At 44.7% G+C, this 19,662-nt stretch overlaps 1 protein-coding gene and 1 long non-coding RNA gene across 2 annotated transcripts in view; both read right to left on the minus strand.

The window, feature by feature from the left end:
- MAML1 (mastermind like transcriptional coactivator 1) overlaps positions 1 to 19,662 on the minus strand; it is a 58,243-nt gene that overhangs the window by 13,807 nt on the left and 24,774 nt on the right. The window contains exons 2-3 of the mRNA XM_003123646.6: positions 7,122 to 8,534; positions 2,167 to 2,406 (exon numbers count right to left, since the gene is read on the minus strand). Of these exons, the coding sequence (XP_003123694.2) occupies positions 2,167 to 2,406; positions 7,122 to 8,534 (1,653 nt within the window). The remainder of the gene's footprint in view (positions 1 to 2,166; positions 2,407 to 7,121; positions 8,535 to 19,662) is intronic.
- On the minus strand, positions 10,780 to 19,211 carry LOC146405556 (uncharacterized). The gene is made up of 2 exons (XR_014837984.1): positions 17,083 to 19,211; positions 10,780 to 12,347 (listed from the first exon to the last, which is right to left on the minus strand). It is a non-coding gene; the product is annotated as an uncharacterized LOC146405556 (long non-coding RNA).

The following is a 19,662-nucleotide window of genomic DNA, read 5'->3' on the forward strand; positions in this document are numbered from 1 at the left end:
GTTCCTGGGCCAGAGAATGAACCTGTGTCACAAGAGCAACCCCAGCCGCTCCAGTGACAATGCCACATTTTTAACCAGCTGAGTCACAAGGGAACTTTGGGGGATATTTCTTGCTTTTTTTTTTAGGGCCACACCTGCAGAATAGGGAGGTTCACAGGGCAGGGTCCAATTGGAGCTATAGCTGCTGGCCTGTGCCACAGCCACAGCAATACCAGATCTGAGCCTCATCTTCGACCTACACCACAGCTCACAGCAATGCCAAATCCTTAGCCCACTGAGCAAGGTCAGGGATCAAACCTGCAACCTCATTGTTCCCAGTTGGTTTGTTTCTGCTGGGCCATGATGGGAACTCCTGGGTGAGTCTTAATAAACAGTATGAAAGAAAAGGATGGGGTCATTCAAGAAGCAATGATTCCCCCCCCCAATCTTTTTCTAGGGCCACATCTGCAGCATATGGAGGTTCCCAGGCCAGGGGTCAAATTGGAGCTGTAGCCACCGGCCTACACTACAGCCACAGCAATGCGTGATCTGAGCCAAGTCTGCAATCTACACCACAGCTCACAGCAACGCTGGATCCTTAATCCACTGATCGAGGCCAGGGATCGAACCCAAAACCTCATGGTTCCTAGTCAGATTCGTTAACCACTGAGCCACGGTGGGAACTTCTTTTTTTTCTTTTTTTTTAAAAAAGGTGGTATATCAGTTAGAAAAAAAAAAGGATTGGCAGACCAGGGAAATGCAAATCAAAGTCACACCTACCACAATTTCTTGAACCAAACAGATAAGAGTGGCAAGGATGTGGAGAAAACAGCCCCCCACACTGCAGAGGGAATACAAAATGGCACAGCTGCTTTGGAAAATAGTCTGATAGTTCCTCAGAAGATTAAAGTGAAGACTTACCATATGACCCAGTAATTCTATCCTCAGGTATACATTTAGGAGAACTAAAAACCTATCTACAAAAAGGGGAAACAACCTTCCCAAAATGTCTTCCAATTGATGAACAGATAAATAAAGTACAGCATATTCATATAACAAAATACTACTCAGCAAGAGAAAGGAATGAAGTACTGATACATGCTACAACATGGATGAACCTTGAATGCATTTATATGTAACATCCAAAATAGGCAAATTTATAAAGATAAAAAATAGGAGTTCCAGCTGTGGTGCACTGGAATTGGCAGTGTCTCTGGTGCCCTGGATTGGAGGTTCGATCCCTGGCTCAGTACTGTGGGTTAAAGATCTGGCATTGCCACAGCTATGGCAAGGTCACAACTGTGGCTTGGCTCTGATCCCTGGCCTAGGAACTCCATATGCCTCGGGGTGGCCAGAAAAAGGAAAAAAAAAAAAAAAAAAAAGGTTGCCTAGGCTTGGGAAGATGGGGGGAATAACTTTTAATAAGTATAAGGTTTCTTTTGGGTGATAAAATGTTCTAAAACTCACTGTGGTGATGGTTGCATTGTGAATAAACTAAAAACCATTAGAACTGTACACCTTAAAGGGGGGAATTGTATGTCACGTGAATGATATCCCAATAAAGAAGTTATTCAAAAAATGGCAGAACTGAGGCAGTGATGTGGGTTTTAAAGTCATTCTCAATCAATTTTATCCTCTGGGTAGCTAGTTCTTTTCTTACGTCTTAAGAATGTAATTTAAAATCCTGAGAACTCCTGTAACCTCCGTACCTACACACTACACTTGGTGAACTGCAGGACCAGGAAGGGGCTTGTCACTCCTGATTCTAGAACCCCAGGACCTCAGAAATGTCTTCATTTCTCTGCTTTATGTTCTGACTTACAGCAAATTCTATCGCTGAAACAAAGCTGGCTCCTACAGAAAATTGGTGGATAAGAGAGCTCAGTGCCTTGGTAGCTACTGACAAGGGACAAGGAAAAATGTTCCCAACACATACAGTTTTAGCCACAAATTTGGCCTTCATTAATTCCCCTTAAGTGACAAAAAGCTGCTCTGACACAGGCTACCACTGGGAAATTCACACTCCTGGAAATGGGTTTAAAAAGGGCAAAATACTCTAATACTAGACATGCAAACAATCACAAATCCACATACACACACAGTGGAGTTTGCAGCCACTGCAGTGACTTGTGAGGCAGATAAACATTGGAGGCGATGATGGGCATTTTCTTTCACCTTCTTCTTTACCTGTTCTGCCAGAAGGTGCTGCTGCCTTTGCAAAAACTGCTGTTGCTGCAAATGCTTTTGTTGCTGTTCCCTCTGTTTCTGTTGGTCCAAGAGCAACTGATGCTGCTTCATTACAGCTGCCTGCTGCTGGTTACTGAGATAGGGGGTGCTGCTGTGAGTGCTGGCCACGGACACAGCAGGCGGCTGAGTCCCCACACTGGCGGCCTGGGTTGGTACAGGGACGTTGGGAGGATTCTGCTCCTGTTAACACAGATAAAGGAGAGGGGTATCTCGAGTCAGGTGGGACACACTAAGCCCCAATCAGAGGGATGAGCTCTGCTCAGTGAAAGCCTAGCTCAAGGCTTTCTCTGCAAGCCTCTGCTTTCCTGCAGGTAACTCCAGTGTAACCACCCTCCAGGGCTAGGCCGGAAACCAAAAGCACCCAGGCATAGCAGTGAATAGGAACCAGTTGCGTGTTAGCTTTGTTCCCCGTGATTCACCAGTTTCAAAGATGTGATCTTACATTTAAGCTGGTATAAATGCATACATAGTTCAGTGGCAACTGTAGCTTTAAATGCTCCCTTACTGGAATGCATGGGTGCAGATGGGCCCCCAGAGGAGGAGGGGCTCTGGTTTTCGGAAATGCTACATTCTGGGTGTGTAAACCTTGGGCCCCTGGTGGCAGCACTGTTCCTGAACTGCCTGAAATTACGTGGTTTGTTCTCCTGTGTATAGTATTTCCCTAGGAAGAGATTGCTTGGCATTTGTCAGATATTCAAGCTCAACTCAAATACTGAGTATCAAGAGAACCTGAGTATCAAATCTTGAGTAACAAGAGTTACCACAATACTACTCCAACATCATTACTTACATTTAAAAGGAGAAATTTTAGGGAGTTCCCGTCGTGGCTCAGTGGTTAACCAATCCGACTAGGAACCATGAGGTTGTGGGTTTGATCCCTGGTCTTGCTCAGTGGGTTAAGGATCCGGCGTTGCCGTGAGCTGTGGGTAGGTTGCAGATGTGGCTCAGATACCGAGTTGCTGTGGTGTAGGCCGGCAGCTACAGCTCCGATTAGACCCCTAGCCTGGGAACCTCCATATGCCGTGGGAGCAAAAAGACAAAAAAACCCAAAAAAACAAAAACAAAAACAAAAAAAAAACAAAAAGACAAAAAAAAATAAATAAATAAAAGGAGAAATTTTACTTAAACCAAGAAAAAAGCAAAAAGCAATTCTCACTTAAAAAGATTCAACTTTTATGAATTCCCGTTGTGGCTCAGTGGTTAACGAATCCGATGAGGAACCATGAGGTTGCGGGTTTGATCCCTGGCCTCACTCAGTGGGTTAAGGATCTGGCATTGCTGTGAGCTGTGGTGTAGGTTGCAGACGCAGCTTGGATCCCTCGTTGTTGTGACCCTGGTGTAGGGTGGCAGCTACAGCTCCAATTCAATCCCTAGCCTGGGAACCTCCATATGCCACCAGAGTGGCCCAAGAAATGGCAAAAGGACCAAAAAAAAAAAAAAAAAAAAAAAGATTCAACTTTTGGAGCTTTCTTTCCACTCCTTACTCATTTGCATATTTAACCCTCTTTTCCCGGGGGTGGGGGTTGTCACACCTTTGGCATATGGAAATTTCCGGGCCAGGGACAGAACCTGTACCACAGCAGTAGCCAGAGCCACCGAAATGACAATACCAGATCCTTAACTTGCCGAACCATGAGGGAAATGCTTGTATATTTAGTCTTTATAAGATTTGAATATTAGAGCAGACAGATTGAGACAATCTCCTTACCCCAATCACCAGAGGCTTATGGACTACAAGAGTGCCTTGTGAGGTGCAAAGTACTACTGAAATGGCAGTCATCACTATGCTGCTCTTGCTTTAGGACACTCTTAGCAGCTGTGTAGCAGTTTAGTAGCTGAAATTAGTAGTATTAACATTTACACATGCATTCTCTCTGTTGAGAGATGCCTACAACGCATCCAGTTTTTGGCTATTATGAAAAATACTTAACATTACATCATTTTCCAAAAGCACTGTGCCCATTTACAAACTCTATTATCTGAACACGTCAATTTCCTTATGATATTACTAGCACTGAGTTTTTAAATTCCTTCCTTCCTTTTTTTTTTTTTGTCTTTTTGTTGTTGTTGTTGTTGTTGCTATTTCTTGGGCCGCTCCCGCGGCATATGGAGGTTCCCAGGCTAGGGGTGGAATCGGAGCTGTAGCCTCCGGCCTACGCCGAGCCGCGTCTGCAACCTACACCACAGCTCACGGCAATGCCGGATCGTCAACCCACTGAGCAAGGGCAGGGACCGAACCCACAACCTCATGGTTCCTAGTCAGATTCGTTAACTACTGCGCCACAACAGGAACCCTTCCTTCCTTTTTTTGCCACAGCAAGCAGCAGCTTGATGTAGGATCTCAGTTCCTAGACCAGGGATTGAACCCAGGCCACAGTGGTAAAAGCAACCAGTCCTAACCACCAGACCACCGTGGAACTCCGCAAGGTTTTCTTTTTCTTTTCTGTCTTTTTAGGACTGATCCACAGTTGGGGAAATGCCAGATCTTCTGTGCTGGGCCAGGGACCAAACCTGCGACTCAGTGCTGCTGATCCTGTTGTGCCACAACAGTAACTCCCCAGGGTTTTTGTTTGCTTTTCTTTTTAGGGCCTCACCTGCGGCACATGGACGTACCTGTACCCAGGCTAGGAGTCAAATTAAAGCTGTAACTGTCAGCCTACGACGCCACAGCCGGAGCAACTCAGGGATCTGAACCGAGTCTGCAACCTATATCACAGTTCACAGCAACACCGGATCCTTAACCCACTGAGTGAGGTCAGGGATCGTACCCATGTCCCCAAGGATATTAGTTGGGTTGGTTACTGCTGAACCATGGTGGGAACTCCCCCAATTTTTTTTGGGGGGGGGGTCTTTTTAGGACTGCACCTGAGGCATATGGAAGATCCCAGGCTAGGGGCTGAACTGGAGCTGGAGCTGTCAGCCTACCCAACAGCCATAGCAACGTGGGACCCAAGCCGAGTCTGCAACCTACACCACAGCCCACAGCAATGCTGGATCCTTAATCCACTGAGCAAGGCCAGGGATCAAACTCAAATCCTCATGGATACTAGTGGGGTTTGTTACCGTTAAGCCATGATGGGAACTCCCCTAAGTTTTTTAATTTTTAAAGATTTAGAGTGTGCTACAAATACACAAAGATATTCACTGCAGGCTTATTTTCAGTAGTGAAAAATAGGAGACAACGCAATATAGCCACAAAACTTCATGTGACACAACCGCTGTCACACAACTGTTAAAAAGTATCAATGGGGGAGTTCCTGTTGTTGCTCAGTGGGTTAACTATCTGACTAGTATCCATGAGAATGCAGGTTTGATCCCTGGCCTCAATCAGTGGGTTAAGATCAGCATAGGTTGCAGATGCAGCTCAGATCCCACGTTGCTATGGCTGTTGGGTAGGCTGGCAACCACAGCCATGACTTGACCCCTAGCCTGGGAACTTCCATATGCCAGAGGTAGGACCCTAAAATGGGAAAAAAACAAAAACAAACAAACAAAAAAACAATGGATCTACATATCCTGATGTGGAAGAAAGTCCAGGACACACTGTGGTGTGAAAAAAGCAAGTTGGCATCATTTAAACTTTGAGGAAGTATGAGAACACTCTGTTTACTATTATACAAGCCCACGCCATGAGAAGGCTTCCAGGGAGGTGACATTTTAGAACATATTTGAACGTGAGTAGAAATGCAACTAATGATCATGATAAAAATGGTACTTGACCATTCTCCACCCTACAGAGCCATGTGATTCTGTCAGGCTTGAGTGTCTTGCCTAAATAACTATAGAGTTTATCAGATGTGTTAGGAAGCAGCCACTCACCTAAAATGTACTGTATTTTGAAAATACAGATCTGAAAGGTGGTTTAAAAAAAACCAAAAACCAAAAACCAAAAAACCAAAAACCAAAGAAGAGTCCGTGAGGAAGACATTAAATGTGATCTCCTTTTTTGTTTTTTTTTGTTTTTTGTTTTTTAGGGCTGCACTCACAGCATATGGAGGTTGCCAGGCTAGCTAGGGGTCCAACTGGACCTGTAGCCACTGGCCTATGCACCAATGCCACAGCAACACCAGATCCAAGCTGCGTCTGTGACCTACACCACAGCTCATGGCAATGCTGGATCTTTAATGCACTGGGCAAGGCCAGGGATCAAACCCACAACCTCATGGTTCCTAGTCTGATTTGTTTCCACTAAGCCATGACGGGAACTCATAAATGTGATCTTTACCTGCTTAAATACTTAAGTCATATGGCATGAAAGAGAGACTAGACTAAGTGCAGGGGATTCCTCAATCCTGTATGCAGTTAAAACCAAGTTGTACTAGGGGATTTTATCCTATTTTTGTTTATTAAGAATCAATCCTGGGAGTTCCCATCATGTCTCAGCAGAAATGAATCAGACTAGGAACCATGAGGTTGCGGGTTCAATCCCTGGCCTTGCTCAGTGGGTTAAGGATCTGACGTTGCTGTGAGCTGTGGTGTAGGTTGCAGACTCAGCTCGGATCTGGCATTGCTGTGGCTCTGGTGCAGGCTGGCGACAATAGCTCCAATTGGACCCCTAGCCTGGGAACCTCCATATGTTGTGGGTGTGGCCCTCAAAAGACAAAAAAAAAAAAAGGAAATCAATCCTGGAGTTTCCTGGCAACCTAGCAGTTAAGGATCCAGCACTGTCACTGCTGTGGCACAGACTTTGATCCCTGGCCTGGGAACTTCTGCATGCTGCAATTGTGCCCCCCCCAAAGAATCAATCTTGGTTGGCTTGATCAATTTTCACTCCCAAGGGAGTCAAAGGTTGAAAGTAGCCACTCCCTCCCTCACTTTGTGCCCCAATCACCTAGAACTTGGTAACATGATGGACAGAAGTGAACGAAGAGTAAGAGAGCCAGTCCTGTGCTCACCTGGCTAGGTGGAACCAGTGATCGGAAGGGCATATTTCCTGGCTTTGGTTTCATCAGAAATAAGGAGTTCTGCTCATTGTTCAGATGAGGCAGCTGCTGGGGAAGATAAGCCATCAGGGCCGGCTTGCTCTGACCAGCCCCAGGACTGCCTTGCCCACAGTCGGCTTTGTAGTGAGAAAGGGGTTTGGTATTGCCGTAGTCTAGCACTGACCCTTGGCTAGCCACAGCATTCTGACCCAAGTTACTCGGTGGCTGGTGACTCAGAAGGTTCACATGGCTGGGCTGGAGGTAGGGGCCTCCGGGCCGAGGGGAGCTCTTGTTCACACTGGGCATCATGAGCAATTTGGAATTGCTGAAGTCTTGTTTGTAACTGGGAGGGCTGGCAGGCTTCTCCATGGGATAAGGGACATTTAAAGGGCTGTGGGAGGGGCCTGTCTGCTGCCATGTGGACATCTGGCCTGGACCTGGTGCTGGGGCAGTCTGCTGTGGATTCTGGAGCATCTGCTCGCGCTTCTGCTTGGCAGCGATCTGCTGGAGCTGGTGGGCAGAGGACAGTTCTGAGCCCCCGGCAGGGCCCTGGCTAGGCAACACCACACTGGAGAGGGCTCTTTGTGCATTCTGGGCCTGAGCTGATGCCGGCATCAGGTTAGGACTGGGACTGTCCACCCCAGGCTGACCAGAGGCGTGGAACAGAGGCTGAGAGCCCCCTAGGCTGGCTGAATCTGTGCTCACAGGGCCAGATGAAGGCCCCATAAAGGTCTGTCCTGCAGACCCAGCCCTCACTTGTGGAGAGCCTAACTGTTCTTGTTCAAAGGCTGCTGGAGAGAATTCTGTCTTAATATTAATGTCCTGTGCCAAAGGGGTCTGTGTAGCAGAACCAGAAGACTCTGGATCCTTCTTCTCTTCAAAGTCCTCATTAAAGAGATCCTTCATGTCTTCATCGGGCACTGACCTGTTCAGCTCCTCGATGAGCTCTTTCCACTCCTGCTCGTTAAGGTTGAGGTCAGGCATGAGGTTGCTTTGAGATATGGAGCCTCCAGCCCCTGGGATCATGCAAGGCAGGTCATCCACCGGCTCCTGCTTCAGTTCTTTATTCCGGCTCAGGGGAAATGACTCACCAGGGTTGTTGCCTCCATTTGGGTGGAGGCTTGAGTCTGCCAGACACTTCTTGCTAATAGAGTCCAGCCCCAGTGAGTGCTTTCCGCTGGCTTGCAGGGCATCTGTGCCAGGCTTGTCAGGCTGACCAAGGGGGGAGGCAGGAGGCAGGCCATTGGAAGACACAGCTACTCCCAGAGGGGCCTCCCGGCGGGTCTTCTTATGCCCAGGAAAGAGGTCTCCATAGCCATTCTGTTGATCACCATTCTGAGGGGACGTGGCACTATCAAGATTCCTCTTCACTGTATCATGGAGATGCTGAAAAACACAAAAAAAGAGTGACTTATGAATACAACACCACATATGAGGCCCCTCTGCTTCTAAGGGTGACTTAAACCAGGGTCCTGAATCCTCTGCAGATCTTGTTTGCCCAGTTTACCCCCCACTTCTGGGAACAAACTCTCATTTCCCCTCCAGGGCTGTCTCTCCCTCCCTCAGGTCCTGTGGCCTCGCCTGAGTCAGGACTAGCTCAACTATGGGAAAGCAACCCAGCTGCAGTCAACCCGTCAGTCCCTGGACTTTTGCAGCTTTTTTTGTAGGACACAAGCCTGATAGAGCCCACAGTCATCTAATCTGAGGATATGCCTGAGAATGGAGCCAGTAAGAGCCAGAAGATACATACATACTCTTGAAGCCACCATTTGAGTCCTAGATCTAGGTTATACCCAAAACCAGCCATCCCCCTGGACTTTTCACTTACGGGAACAAATAAATCCCTCCTTGTGTTTAAACCAGTTTAACTTGGATTTCTGTTGCTTTCAGCTGAAGGAAATTTGGCTAGTACAGACTTTTTCTCAGGCCTTGCTTGAGGCTGATCACAAGCTCCAGGCCTCCAGCTCAGTGCACGGGCATTTTCATGTCCTTCTCAGCCTTTCTAGGTGCCCTTGCCTGGCTCCACCCCTTCTTTCCAGGCTAGGCTGCTTCCTCATATGCTTTGCAGACTTCTGCCTTTTGGCTTTTGTCCCACTCTCCTCCCCGCCACTACCGAGCATCTTCTAATCCCCTGCACCCAGTCACCAGCCCTCACAAACCCTACCACTTCTTAACAAGACCGTTAATTTTAACACAGTCACATCTGGCACTGTCACATACTTCCCTGTGTTGTCCTCAACCAGATTTGTTCAACTAACCTTATTAAGAGTCTATCATGGGAGTTCCCGGTGTGGCTCAGTGGTTAACGAATCCAACTAGGAACCATGAGGTTTCGGGTCTGATCCCTGGCCTTGCTCAGTGGGTTAAGAATCCATTGTTGCCATGAGCTGTGGTATAGGTAGCAGACGTGGCTCGGATCCCAAGCTGCTGCGGCTCTGGCATAGGCCAGTGGCTACAGCTCTGATTAGACCCCTAGCCTGGGAACCTCCATATGCCATGGGTGCATCCCTAGAAAAGACAAAAAAAAAAAGGAGTCTATCATGTGTCAGGGACAAGTGCTGTGGGATATCAAGACAGATGAGGTGGTCTATCTCTTCACGGGCTTCCAATCTTCTAGGATACAGGACATACATGGATGTGGCTACAGACTAAGACAAATGCCCTATGCAAGAAGTAGAGCAACAAGCACTCTGAGAGTCCAAAGGCAGGAGTTTCATGGAAAGAACATAACAGTAGGGGTGGGGAAGAGAAAAGGCAGTATCTTTCTTCCCCAGCCTCATTTTCAACAGCCAGGACACAATTCCTCCACTAATAGACACACCTACACTTGGCCTCTATTCATGGCTGCTCTTTTCCTATGTTTACTTCTGTTACATTTTTGTCCTTCATCCCCCACTGATATTCCATCCCTTCCCCCAACTGGCCCAAAGCATCGGTACTGTGCTTTTTACAATGTTCCAAATAACAGCTTTCACTATTATGGTTAAATGGATTTCAGAAGAGTCAGAGAGTAGCATAGGACACTGTGCTGCTGTCCTCTGCTGCAGAGAAGGGCTACAATGACCCACCACACCTTCCCTAGGAGCCTGAGTACAGAAGTACCTGAGGGTAGTGGGTGTGGCCCATGAGCATTAGCTCTCAGGGCCAATCTATCTGCAGACACAAACGTGCAACAAGCAAGAAAACAAGGAGAGCAATTTTATCAACCCCAAATTACAATTTTAATGCTCCAACCTTTCCCCTTCAAGATTTTATTTCTTAACTTAAAGCTGACTGCATAGTGCTCTATAAATCCTAGCTATTTCTTTATATACATACGTGGGTACTTAAGTTAGCTTAGAAAAACAGGAATGCTCAGTAAATGCAACCATAGGGCAGAGGTATAAGCAAAACATGACCCTAAGACCCAACTCAAGAACACAGCCCCTCAACAGAAGGATGTGGGCTTTATGCTCATGCAGGTTTTTCTGCTTCCTGCTGCCACCTAGGGGTAAGAGGAGGAAAGGAAGCGTGATCCTAAAACACAGCATTGTTTGAAGTTTCCTTTGGGGAAGGTAAATTCATACGCACTGAAGCAGTCAGAAGGAAATCAAAATGAGCTGCTAATTTTTTCTGGATTTTTACTCTATTATTTTCTTTTTGGAAAATGATTCCTTCTTCAGTGTCAGGTTTGGACTGTTTGCAAACCTGGAAACTCAGTTTTCTATTTTCCTAAGGAGGAAGATGGAAACCTAAGAGGTCAAGGCACTTGATGAGTCAGCTCAGAACAGAATCCTTCTTTGCCCTAACAATTATAAAGGCTACCACTCCTTTCAATATCCACATGCAAACAGCTGCAGACCAATTCCAAAGTAACAACTTAATTTTGCAATACCAATTGCTTCTGGCCAAAGGAAACACGGGGGTCATTTTCTCAACTGCTCACAAAATTTAAGCGGAATGATGTAGGCAGGGCTAAGGAGTGTGGAATGTGGTGGCCCTAGCAGATTTTTCAGCCTTGAGCATTTGCAGGAGTGCCTGATATATGCAGGGCACTGCAGAGTAAAGCGAAAATGAGGAAACCATGGAGACTGATCTCCAGGAATTTATAACAGAGATGGGAAAATGGTCTGAACAGATTGTACATTATTTAAGAACAAATACAATAAGAGCTATACAGCATAGAAGACTAAGACTGGCTGTCAGGTACTTGCCCTCAGCATACCTGGTATTTCTGAATACTCAGCTCAGAGGTTCCTAGTGTTAACTACTGAATGGTTTCCTGATACATAGGGTTTCAGAAGGATCCAGTTCTGGAATAAGGTGATCTGACGCTCATTTCCTTCACAAGGGGTGGGGCGTTGCTGAAGAATATTGCACATTTGATGATAAACTGGAAGCCCTGCATGCTCATCCAGTCAGTTTTCCAGCAATGCACCCTGCAGACCTGACTCCTACCCTAGCTTGTGCCACTCATCTTCTTCTGCTCTGGGAGAGGGGCCCCAGGATATTAATGTTGCTCTGAGTCAAGCTGAAGTGGCCACATCTTATGGACACCAAATCAGCATCCTGCCCCCACCCATCCATTAGCCTTACTTCCTCCCTCTTCTACCACCCACCAATGAAATTCCAGTGTGCTTTGTGGTCAAACTACTCAGAATGGGAGTTTTTCCACTCTGAGATAACAAAAAGATGTGGCTGTTTAAGACAGGGGTGGCCCCCTCATCAGTGATCCCTACCCAGAGCCACCGCTAGTGCTTCCTGCCCCTTCTCACTGGGCATTCGATTTTCCTTCTCCTCCCTCTTCTGTTTTCCTCCTACACCAACCCCCAACCCTGAGAGCCAGCATTCTGGTCCACCCTGTGGGAAGTGACTAGATATTGGATGTGAGGAGGATAAAAGAGAGGATTTAGGAGGACTGCTTTCTTGGAGACCAGCAGTGATCTTTATGCTGTTTTACAGTCTACATTTTCAGTCTTTCCCTCATACCCCCTCCCTCATCATCCGCCACTTAATGATTCCCTCCATCTTTAAAGTTCTTTTTCCTCATATTTCTTTTTTGTCTTTTTAAGGCCGCACCCGCAGCATATGGAGGTTCCCAGGCTAGGGGTCGAACTGCTGCTATAGTGGCCAGCCTACACCACAGCCACAGCAACACAGGATCCGAACCATGTCTGCTACCTACACCACAGGTCTCAGCAACGTGAGATCCTTAACCCACTGAGCAAGGCCAGGGATCGAACCTGCATTCTTATGGATACTAGTCGGGTTCATTAACCACCAAGCCACGACGGGAACTCATTTCCTCTTATTTCTTTACCACATTATCTTGCTTTCTCTTCCATTTTTCTAATTGTTTCTTCTCAGTCTCCTTCAGATAGATAGGTCTCCCCTTCAAATAAATATCAGAGTCCTCTCCTCTTTTCACTCTACACACATTTCCATGTCTTCGTATTCCTATGACTGAACACCACATTCAGAATAAACCCTACTGCCCAGGAACCAAGTGCTGATCTGTCAGCCCTTGCCTCCCTCCAACCTCCTTTCACAGGCCCTTCCTACTGTGCATCATGCCTAAATCACACCAATCTTTTTTTTAGAGTTACTTAAATGTGCCTGCTCACTCCTGCCTCAGGGCCTTTGCACTTGCTCTTCTCTCTGTCCTGGACACTTCTTCCCCTGATCTTCTCAGGGGTGGCTCATCTCTAATTCAGGTCCCTTATCTCCTCAAAGTGATTATCAAATCACCTACTCCTCCCTCGCAGTCAGTATCTATCCTATTTCCATGTTAATTCCCCAATTCTGGCACTAATTTGAATGGGCCTAGGCCCCCCCCCCCATTAGAATGAAAAGCAGAGACCCCAATACATAGAACAATGTCTTGTACTCAATAAATATTTGTGAGTGAATGTGTTATCTCTAACCCACAAATGTTTACAGAGCTCTGGACTTCTGTTTGTCCAATTATCTGGCTGCTCTACTGCGGTGTATCACAGATAACTCGGATTAAATCTGTCCAAACCTGAAGCAGCCTCTCCCCAGTCCTGTTTTCCTTGTCTGTTTCTGTCTCAGAGACTGTCACCCCTATATACCCAGCCCATAAATGAGGAACCAGAGAGGCGTCTTGCCCCTGCCTCTTCTACTCCCTGCATCCAATCAGAACCCTAGCCACTGAGTTCACCTCCTCAGCATTTCTTGAATCCACACACTTCTCTGAATTCACTAACACCAATTTCTCTTACTTGAGTAATTTCAACCAAGTCTAAATCTAGTTTTGCTGCCTCACCTTTGTTTATACTCTGCACTTTGGTCATAGTGATCGTGCTGAAGGGCAAATCAGATCCTGTACCTCTTTTCCTTAAAGCTCCTCAAGGGAACCTCACTGCCCTCAGGTCTTTATAATCCTGAGCCTGGTGCTGCAGTCCTTCAGGCTCTGGCACTAGTTTAACTTCCCACCAACTCTCCAACCACACCCACACTGCACTCCAGTGGAGTATCACTGTCCCTGTTTTACAGCAGATGAAAGTCAGAGTTCCCTAGTGGCTCAGCAGGTTAAGGATCTTGTATTGTCCTGCTATAGTGTAGGTTTGATTCCTGGCCATGGAACTTCCACATGCTGTGGGTTCGACACCTCCCTCACTTCCTACGAAGTCGAAAGTCAGATTACACGAGCTTTCCTAAAGCTTGAGAAGGATCTGCTGCAGATCCTCAAATCCCTGTACCTCCCCTGATCAGATTGAGACTAGGCCCAAATTAATTCCACCTTCACCTGTGAAACTAAAAGCGGCATTTGGTATTAAACACAACAGCAGGGAGTGAGTCAGAGTTTCAAACTGTAAGGAGAACTTCCCTGAGTCCAATCACTAAGAGCCCTGTCAAGAGGTTACCAGACAAATGGGCTGTGCTATGAGGAAATCTCAAACACTATGGTCACAAATGATTTTGTAAAGTATGTAAAGAAAGAGAACCTTCTATAAGTTGCTACTAAAGATTGCCACTCTTAAGAAATTAATTGTCTTAATGGGTTGGTATCATCAATTTAGAAGCATAGTGAGTACTAAGGAGATCTTCAGTCTAATGCTCTTCCAACTGAGCTATCTCAGCAACTTCTCTATTACTAAGGAAATGTGTAAGTACCATCCCTTGCCAATGAATCTACCTACAAGGATATACTGAAAATGGCAAGTTTTGAGAAATACATTTTCCAAAAAACTTCCCAGTTTTGTGCCTAGACATTTTTAGCATCACCTTGGAAAAAAAAAAAAAAAACCAACTTATTTTGAAAGAATTATAGATTCATAGAAAGGTGACACAGAGGGTCCTGTGTAACCTTCACCTAGTTTCCCCCAACAGTTGTCTTTTACGTAATTATAGCACAATATCAACCATGAAGAAGATATGAGCACAACGTGTGGGTACAGCTCTATGTCATTTGAGCACATGACTATCATTTTTTTTTGATAGAGAAGTTTTAAAAAACTTTGGGGGAAAAAAGCTATTTAAGAAAGCAAGTCTATCACTGTACAACTACAAATGTAATAAATTCATTGAGTAATAAAAAAAAAAGCAAGAAAAAAAAAAAGAAAGCAAGTCTAGGAATTTCCATCGTGGTGCAGCGGAAACCAATCCAACTAGGAACCATGAGGTTGTGGGTTCAATCCGTGGCCTTGCTCAGTGGGTTAAGGATCTGGCACTGCCATGAGCTGTGGTGTAGGTCACAGACGCAGCTTGGATCTGGCGTTGCTGGCTGTGGCACAGGCCAGTGGCAACAGCTCTGAATAGACCCCTAGCCTTGGAACCTACATATGCCATGGGTGTGGCCCTAAAAAGACAAAAAAAAAAAAGTAAGTCTAATTTTTCACAGAACTAGAACAAAATATTTTAAAGTTTGTTTGGAGTCACCGAAGACCCAGAATAGCCAAAGTCATCCTGAGAAAGAAAAATGGAGCTGGAATCATCAGGATCCCTGACTTCAGACTATAATACAAAGCTACAGTCATCAAAACCACATGGTACTGGCACCAAGACAGAAATATAAATCAGTGGAACAGGATAGAAAGCCCAGAATTAAACCCATGCACCTACAGCCAATTAATTAACAAAGGAGGCAAGAATATACAATGGAGAAAAGACAGCCCCTTCAATAAGTGGTGCTGAGAAAACTGGATAGCCACATATAAAAGAATGAAATTAGTACACTTCCTAACACCATACACAAAAATAGACTCAAAATGGATTAAAGACCTCAATATAAGACCAGATACTATAAAACTCTTAGAGGAAAACACAAGCCAAACACTGACATAAACCACAGCAATATCTTCTCAGATCCACCTCCTAGAGTAATGACAATAAAAATAAAAACAGGAGTTCCCGTCGTGGCGCAGTGGTTAACGAATCTGACTAGGAACCATGAGGTTGCAGGTTCAGTCCCTGGCCTTGCTCAGTGGGTTAACGATCGGGCGTTGCTGTGAGCTGTGGTGTAGGTCGCAGACACAGCTTGGATCCTGAGTTGCTGTGGTTCTGGCGTAGGCCGGCAGCTACAGCTCCGATTCAACCCCTAGCCTGGGAACCTCCATATGCCGCGGGAGCGGCCCAAGAAATGCCAAAAAAAAAAAAAAGAAGGACAAAAATAAATAAATAAAAACAAACAAACAAACAAACAAACAAATGGGACCTAATTAAACTTAAAACGTTTCTACAAAGGAAACCCTAAACAAAATGAAAAGACAAGCCACAGAATGGGAGAAAATATGTGCAAATGAATCAACTGACGAGAGCTTAATCTCCAAAATTTATAAATACCTCCTATAGCTCAATACCAAAAAAACAAACAACCCCATCAAAAAATGGGCAGAAGACCTAAACAGACAATTCTCCAATGAAGACATACGGATGGCCAAAAAACACATGAAAAAAGATGTTCAACATCACTCATTATTAGAGAAATACAATCAAAAGTATTATGAAGTACACCTTATACCAGCCAGAATGGCCATCATCAAAAAGTCTACAAACAATAAATGCTGGAGAGGGTGTGGAGAAAACTATTCTCTGCTGGTGGGAATGTAAATTGGTGCAATCACTGTGGAAAACAGTATGGAGATTCCTCAGAAAACTAAAAATAGAATTACCATTTGATCCAGCAATCCCACTCCAGGGCATCATCTATCCAGAGAAAACCATGACTTGAAAAGATCCATGTACCCCAATGTTCACTGTAGCACTATATACAACAGACAAGCATGGAAGCAACCTAAATGTCCACGGATAGAGGAGTGGATAAAGAGGATGTGGTACATATACACAATGGAATATTACTCAGCCACAAAAGGGAATGTAATAATGGCATCTGCAGCAACATGTACGGACCTAGAATTATCATGCTAAGTGAAGTTAGTGAGACACCAACATCACAGCTATCACTTATATGTGGAATCTAAAAAAAGTATATGATGACCTTCTTTGCATTACGGAAAACTGACTCACAGACTTTAAAAAACTTATGGTTTCCAAGGGAGACAGGTTGTGCGGCGGGGGGGGGCGGGCCTGGAAATGCTACAAAATTGGGTTGTGATGATCACTGTACAACTATAAATGAAATAAAATTCATGAAAAAAAAGTGTATAATGAAAAAATAAAAAGCAAGTATATGTATTAAATACAATGTAATCTCTTCCTGTATGATTATAAGGTAGAAAGTTAAAATTCACACTGTTTACTGAGAATCAAAATTGCTATATACACTGGTTCTTGTTCTTGGCAGGCAGCTGGCACATTTCTTGGCTATAGAAAAATGTACTTAGGAAGTCACGTGAGGCTCAGAAGGTTGCATGGTGCTTGAAAACAAAGCAGGCTACTACTAACTGGCTGTGTGACCTTTGAAATCCTTCAAAGGATCTGGTTTCATGCCCTATAAATTTGAGAACCTGGGTAAGATGATCTGAGGTTCCACTCAGCTTTAAATGTCCATACTGCTATCTTGCTAATTACTGCCCTGTTTAGAGGGAGATATTCTTGTGGTTCACGCAGTGCTATTCATGGAGATTCTACTATATGCCAGACATTGCCCTATACAGGCTGTGCACAAAATAATGGTGAATTCAGACATTCACAAGGTTTTTACTATATTGGAGGCAGAGTACTAGGCACTGGGGATAAAATGATAAACAAGACATAGTTCCTGCCCCACCCCCACGATGTGATGCCAAAGCAATAAAGGCAGGCCAGAGAACTATGGGAGGAAAGATAGGGGAACAGTGTGGAGATGATATGCCAGACTTTCTGAAGAAAGGGACATTGACTTAGGTATTAAATGAGCCAGAGGAATCATCCAAGAGAAAAGAGAGGAGGCACTTTGGCTGAGAGACAAAGGCAAGGATATACAAATGAGCACTGAATGACAGCAGATGGAGGGAAGTAAGCAGAAAAAAAAATGAGTTGTTGAGGTGCAGCGGGTTAAGGATCTGGCGCTTTCACTGCTTGTGGCACAGGTTTGATTTCTGGCCCGGGAGCTTCTGCATCCCAGGGGCACAGTCAACAGCAACGACGAGTTGTTTTATACTGCTGAAGTGTAAAGACACAACAGGGAGTGCTGAAGGAAAGGCTGGAATGGACTGTGATGGAGTGGGTTAATAATGGAAGGTGATTTAGTGGAAAATTTATAAAAATACACAAAATTAGAGAAAACAGTATAATGAACCCAAGTATGCCCATCATTTAACTTAAACAACTATTGGTATTTGGCCATTTTGTTTCATTCCTAAGTCTTTATCTTCCCCTCACCTACCCCCCCCCCAAAACTGGATAATTTAAAAAACAAATCCTAGGCATAATATCATTTAATCCACAAACACTTCAGTATTTATCTCTAGAAATAAAAACTCTTAAATATATGCATGTGTATAACCATTTACAGCTAACACAGTAATCCTTTATCATTACCACCTCAAACCCCATTAGCATGGCTACTATCAAAAACCCAGAAAGTAGCCAGTGTTGGCAAGGATATAGAGAAATTGGAACCCTTGCGTACAATTATGGGAAAGTAAAATGATGCAACTGCTATGGTTGGTTCCAAAAAAAAAAAAAAAAAAAATTTCACTGTATTAACCAGCAATTTAATTTCTAAAAAAATACCATCTTCAGAAGAAATGAAACCAAGGACTTGAACAGATATTTGAACACCCATGTTCACAGTAGCACTATCCACGAGAGCCAAAAGGCAGAAGCAACCCAAGGGTCCGCTGGTGCATAAATGGATAAACAAAATGTGGTATATACCCAGGCCATGGAATATTGATATTATTTGGCCTTAAGAAGGAAGGAAATTCGCATACATGCTACAATATGGATAAACTCTGAAGGCATTTTTTTTTTTTGTCTATTTTTTTTGGTCTTTTGTCTTTTTGCCTTTTCTGGGGCCGCTCCAGTGGCATGTGGAGGTTCCCAGGCTAGGGGTCCAACTGGAGCTGCAGCCGCTGGCCTATGCCACAGCTCATGGCAATGCCGGATCCTTAACACACTGAGCAAGGCCAGGGATCAAACCCATGTCCTCATGGATACTAGTTGGGTTTGTCAACCGCTGAGCCACAATGGGAACTCCTAAAGACATTGTTAAGTAAAATAAGCCAGCCACAAAAGGACAGATATTGTGTGAAGTATCTGAAACAGTCAGATTTATTAAAGACAGAAAATAGAATGGGTTACCAGAGACTGGGGAGGGGAGGATGTGGAGAGTTATTGTTTAATAAGATGAAAGAGTTCTGGAGATGGACAATGGTGTGGTTGCAAACAATGTCAATGTACTTCGTGCTGAACCATACACTTAAAAAATGGTTAAGATGGTAAATTTTTGCATATATTTTACCACAATTTAAAATTTTTCTTTTTCTTTTTTCTTTGCTTTTTAAGGCCATGCCCGCAGCACTTGGAAGGTCCCAGGCTAGGGGCTGAATTGGAGCTGTAGCCATTGGCCTATGCCATAGCAAGAGCAATGCAGGATCCAAGCTGCATCTTCGACCTATGCCACAGCTCATAGCAATGTGGGGTTCCCGACCCACTGAGCAAGGCCAGGGATCGAACCTACATCCTACAGATACTAGTCAGGTTCATTACCACTGAGCCACAATGGGAATCCCCTTTAATTCTTTATTATTATCCTGTATCCCATTAGTGTTGATATTTCTCTGTCTCATCAATACCTTTTGCAAACAAACAAAAAACAAAATTGATAATAACTATGGAAAATTTCATACGTACACTACAGTAGAAAAAAAGTATATGATCTCCATGTAACCACTGCCCAACTGAAACAACACATAGCCCATCTGTTCTTATTCACATCCTGCCCATGCTCCCTGGGTTAACCGACGAATCACATCATTTCTAAATACTTCAGTATGTATCACTAAAATATAAAAGCTCCTTAAAAGACAACCATCGCAAAGTTCCCATGTGGTACAGTGGGTTAAGGATCTGGCATTGCTGCAGCTATGGCACAGGTTGGATCCCTGGCCCAGGAGCTTTCTACTGG

The sequence above is a fragment of the Sus scrofa genome, chromosome 2, assembly GCF_054392235.1.
Source record: "Sus scrofa isolate SSC_HxYL_T2T_F1_AM1 chromosome 2, Sscrofa_HxYL_maternal_Yorkshire_Landrace_v2.0, whole genome shotgun sequence".
Taxonomy (NCBI): domain Eukaryota; kingdom Metazoa; phylum Chordata; class Mammalia; order Artiodactyla; family Suidae; genus Sus; species Sus scrofa.